Source organism: Neodiprion lecontei, chromosome 4 (assembly GCF_021901455.1).
Source record: "Neodiprion lecontei isolate iyNeoLeco1 chromosome 4, iyNeoLeco1.1, whole genome shotgun sequence".
Taxonomy (NCBI): domain Eukaryota; kingdom Metazoa; phylum Arthropoda; class Insecta; order Hymenoptera; family Diprionidae; genus Neodiprion; species Neodiprion lecontei.
The window spans coordinates 5,034,928-5,039,982 of NC_060263.1; the positions used below are offsets into that span (position 1 = coordinate 5,034,928).

At 36.7% G+C, this 5,055-nt stretch overlaps 1 protein-coding gene across 2 annotated transcripts in view; it reads right to left on the minus strand.

Annotated features, from left to right (window-relative positions):
* The window catches only part of LOC107224936 (muscle-specific protein 20), a 31,671-nt gene extending 27,516 nt beyond the window's left edge, over positions 1-4,155 (minus strand). The window contains exon 1 of one of the 2 annotated variants that reach the window (XM_015665196.2): positions 3,990-4,155. In XM_015665196.2, the coding sequence (XP_015520682.1) occupies positions 3,990-4,013 (24 nt within the window). In that variant the 5' untranslated portion in view covers positions 4,014-4,155. Of the gene's footprint in view, positions 1-3,021; positions 3,154-3,989 lie in introns of those variants that run through there. The other variant, XM_046737313.1, reaches the window with a different exon arrangement.
* Between the last annotated feature and the right edge of the window lie 900 nt (positions 4,156-5,055).

The window sequence follows — 5,055 nt, forward strand, 5'->3', positions numbered from 1 at the left end:
TAAAACGTAACGAACAACAAAGTTTGCAAAATCGAGCCAACGGATGAAAAATTCCGTACCTACTTGATTTGAATATGTAAAGTTAAAAAGTCGCGTTTTTTATGCGTGGCTAGAATTGGCGCGAGAAATATTTTTTCAAACCCTGCAGATTTACGGAAAGTTTGGGAGTTACCATTATAATATGAAATTGTGAAATAATAAACCGATGTTTGAAAATTACAAATACAAGCTAATGATTTCCAGCGCTTCGATGATGCATGAATTAAATTTGCATATAATTTCGCATACATATTTAAAATTGTAATGACGATCCGAATCTCACACATATAACAGGTACAGCGATATCTGAATCGAAATTGCTTCATCATTTTTACGATATTTTAATAATCAAGAGAATTACGTGGACTATAATAGTAAATTGTTATTTGCTTTGTATCGCAAATTTATTATACTCGTTAATAAAAAAAAATACAGCACTGCTATTTTCTACTATACATATCGTATACACGTATACCGTTTTTACTCATACCTTCAAAATATATTCGTCATACGATTAAGAAGATGGAAATATTAAAGGTAAGTGAAAATAGTTGAAAAAAATTATTTTCCTCTATACACCGAGGTAAGAAATTTTTAGTTCCGGTTACCGCTCAGTCCTTAACTATTTTCATTTCTTGAATGACTGAAAATTACGTGGATATAGAGCGAGAGAAAGAATTCGAGGAATTTCAAGGAAGATTGATTCAAATCGTATCTCTAATACCACGAAAACTTTCCACAACCACACGGAAATTATAGAGTTGTTGATAATTAATTCACTCGGTTTTGGTGGCGTTTGGCCAAGAATTTTGAAGAAGACGCATCTAGTCTTGGCAATTCGTGGAAGAGAATGTTGCAATGTGAAAGCATCTTGTGACTCAATTCTCACCCGGCTGTATTACAGGTATAAATTTAACAATAATTTGCAAAGAATAATACATTTTCACTCCTTTTCTTAAAAATCCAACGTCTAATAATTTTTTTACTCTGATTGCTTGTCGCTGTCGGGGGAATTTAAAAATGGAAAAATCACCGATTGTTTACATAGAATAAACGAATACTTTGTAATCGATTCGTTTTTTTTTTTTTTCATTTCTTTTCCTCGATTTCCGGCAAATGTCCTGAACGGTTTGCGTCTATACAACGATTAATTTCTAATACCTATAATGTATCAAAGCTTCGTCGGTTTGAAATAAGCGCAGTAATAACTTTTCGCCTCGATTTTTTCTATTATATAATATAAGGGAATAAAAAGCGACAAATGGGAATAAAAATTCACTTTAGAAAATTTTCATTTTTCATCTCTTACATACCTACACTAAATGATGAAATTATAAAAAAATAAAACTCGCTGTTCTTTTCAAAGTGTTACGTATAATTAAACCAAGAGTAAAATGTGTACACACGGCTTATACCTGGATTCATATTGCTTGGAGGGATTTTCTGGCGCGTGTTTTTACCTTTTAATTGGAATTTCATATTTATCTTGGCACAATACGTTACGTTGTACACGAATAGCGTTTCGTTATTTCTGGATGCGAATAACTCCTCATGACTACCATCGCGCATACTTTATTGACTTTTCGCAAATCTAAACGGAATTTGAAAGTAAATTAGTCCGAGTAAACGCGTTCATCCGACGGAAGCGAAAAAAGAATTGCTATTCAAATTTTTCAAAGAGAAGACATTTTTGTTACTTAATATGTACCTAATTTCACCCATATTACAGTTTTTCGTGTCAATTTCCCATACGTATATATAAATACATACATATATATATATATATATATATATATATATCATTTCTTCATTTATATATGTATATATATGTATTACAACAGGGGAAAATGAGAAATTACTCACACGCGTTAGAATATGCCGTTCTAAAATTAGCAACTCGAGGAAAGAAAAGCCGCGAAAATAATTTAGACTCGTTTAACTGAGTCACTCCCTGAAATAGAACCACCCATTGCGTTCCGCCAGCTATATATTACCAATATATGTATACCTTTGCTAACGTATGTAAGAAAAGTAAACGTCAAAATAACCACAATACGTCACAAGGAATTCTTTTTACACTTATATTCCGTTAAAAATGAGATAGGCACGTATCGTCGCAACCGTTATGAAATTCTATTTTTTTTTTTTTCACCTATGTACCGAGTGTTTTTTGTTTTCCACAAATTTTTAAATAAACTCATTTTCGTTATCAGTAAATGTATGAAATTTTTTTTTTTTTTTCATCATATAATTGGCAAAACGCGTGGATTCTGTTTACTCTACATTCGTATCTGTACAGGATCACTGCAGAATCTTAGATATATGTATAATATTTTGGTTAGCACGTATTGTGAAAACATCGAGACAGTTCTGGGTCAGATGCGGTATACTTAGAATCACGAACGTGACCTGAATCTGGGCTTCGCGTTGTACAAAAAATGAAAGAATAAAATCACGAATTGCAGTCGAGGTTCCCAGAGGAAACAATAATTGAGTATATGTCAGGCTGTTCACTCTACACGCGTCAAAACCCAACGGAAGCTGAAAATCATCAGACACGAGTTGATCGATTAAATTCAACATCGAAGGAAAATTTAGCAGGTAAAGAGAGTACAAAACAACTCTGAACTTGCTTACTGACGGTTACAACCAACTTCAATGTGTATTTTCTCCCACTTCAACGAATTTAGGATCATTTCGTAACCCGTCGAAATTCACATTGCTTCATTTTCCTGTTGCATAAGTGTTTGAACTAGACTGAATCAGTCAATCAGTTGGACAATTGAGTAAGTTTACGAGTTACTGATCCTGTTTTTTGGTCGTATATGTTTGATTCTTGGTTCGAAAATTACCAAAAAATAAATCTCTAGTGTATAACGATCTAGCAATTGGTTCTAGTCCTCGAGAAATTTGAAATTTTTTACGTAAATTAATAATTACGGATAATAAAATGGTCAGTAACTGTTAGACTTTGTACCTTACCAGAGAGAGTCGTGGACGTTTATAAATTACAACCCGAGTACGTATAGAACAGCGAGAAGCTGCCGCTGTTGAGTCGCCTTCTCTTGAATGGATCTTTGCACACGGTTTTGTTTTCATTTCTCTCGACGTGCGTATAGTATGGTACACACAAACATTGCACACTGCCCTAACAGAGTGTTATACGTACGTATATACATCAGGCGGTCGAACGAAATGGTTTAGTTTCAGGCACCGTTCATGATCGAACTGTCAAGCGGCCAGCTGATCCCACGATTTTTACAACCCTCCTGAAGTTAGCTTAGAAGTACGATCTCTACGCGTATACGAAACTCAACGTCTCTCTCTGTCGGTAAATTCGCTTGTAAGTCCAGAACTACCGAACCGATCTTCACTCCGTTTTTTTTTTTTCTAGATCGCTGCGACGTTTGGCCAGATTTTAGAATATGTTTCGTTACAACCAGATCAATAGTTTCGGAGATATAACGATATTTGTAAGCCAAGTCGGAACGGGATAAACACACTTCCCTAGTGAGAAATTTCTATTTCGTACAATATTGTAAATATGCATAGTATTTCGCAGAGAATTGTTAATTTTAGTTGAAAATCATAGTATCTTGTAGATTTTTTACTGAAAATCTACAAGTTTTAATGAATATACGAAATATCCCAATTTCCCTAAAAGTTACTAGAAAATCGTAGAAATGATTTTCACCAGATTTATACGTACGCCGAGAAAATTTTTACCGATGGAGGAAAGTTGCGTTGAAGAGTTTTCAAAGTCTCGACGAGTTGTACAAAAAAAGTTTAGCCTTCACAAGAATAGTAACGTTACTATGGTACGAGCGTAATGGCGAAGTGAATAAAGCGGTTATACGTCGACTCTTGAAACGTCGTATCGGCGTATAACGTGACCTGCAGATGGGATTAAATTTTCCCGTGAGTGTAAAGAAGAGACAACGCTTGCTTACCTGCCACAACGGACGACCAGGCATTATCGGGGATGTCTTGATGCGGAACAGAGTCTCTTGGGAGGATAAAACGCGGCTGGGTCTGTGTGCTCAGAGACCGGAGTAAAGCGGCACAAAAAGTGTCGGCCGGTCCCCCGGTCCAGCGTATATAACCGTGACAAGGGTGCGGTGGTGTTGGTTGAGGCTGGGGGCGCTTCTATATATGGACCACTTACTCATTTATACAGCGTATATCGCGTACTAGCTGCGAGCTGATCCGCGATTTTAAGCTAACTTGCTTAAAAACAACTAGAAACCGCCGCTGCCGATGCTGCGGGGAAAGATTTGACGGTAACTAGAGATGATAGCAGTTATACCGTTCGATTTCAGTGCTGCATTCTGGGAATTACATGTATTGCCCAAAATTCACACAGTTTTATATGGAGGCTATTTTCAACGCGGGTTGCCAGGCGCTTTCACGCCTAGCTCGCCGATCTTTGAGCATCATGGTACGCACGTACTCAAATCACGCACTCACGGATCGCTTTCGACCATGGTGTTGGAGCTTTGCCAAACTGATCTTTGACGCGTCACAAGGTCGCTGTACAGACGGAATTCACCGAGTGACGAAATGCTTTCACGACGTAACTTCGTTGTCAAGTGTCATTCAATACCGAAGACAAGTCCTGAGACAAGTTTGTCAAGAGATTATGAATGGAGTTAATGGTACATCGTTTCTGTCATTAAAATGATCGATAATTTCTACAGAGATGAACGATTGCCATGTGCAGCTGATTTTTTATATTTATTAAATTCAACTTCACAGGCAATTCAGCCGTCAATCAGTTACCAAATATTTTTATTCAGACCGCATAACGGCTGATTATAACATCCTTAGAACAAATCAGATCAGGTGAAAAGTATTATCAAAGACGCTATGTCGATTCGATTGGCACGATAACAACGCCGACGCGATCGTTTGTCTTATTTAAGCACGACTACAGTCCGCGATGCCAAAGTACAGAGATGATCTAATCTGGGCGTCATGGTCCGATTTTGTAAAAGCTTAGCCATGTCATAACTACAA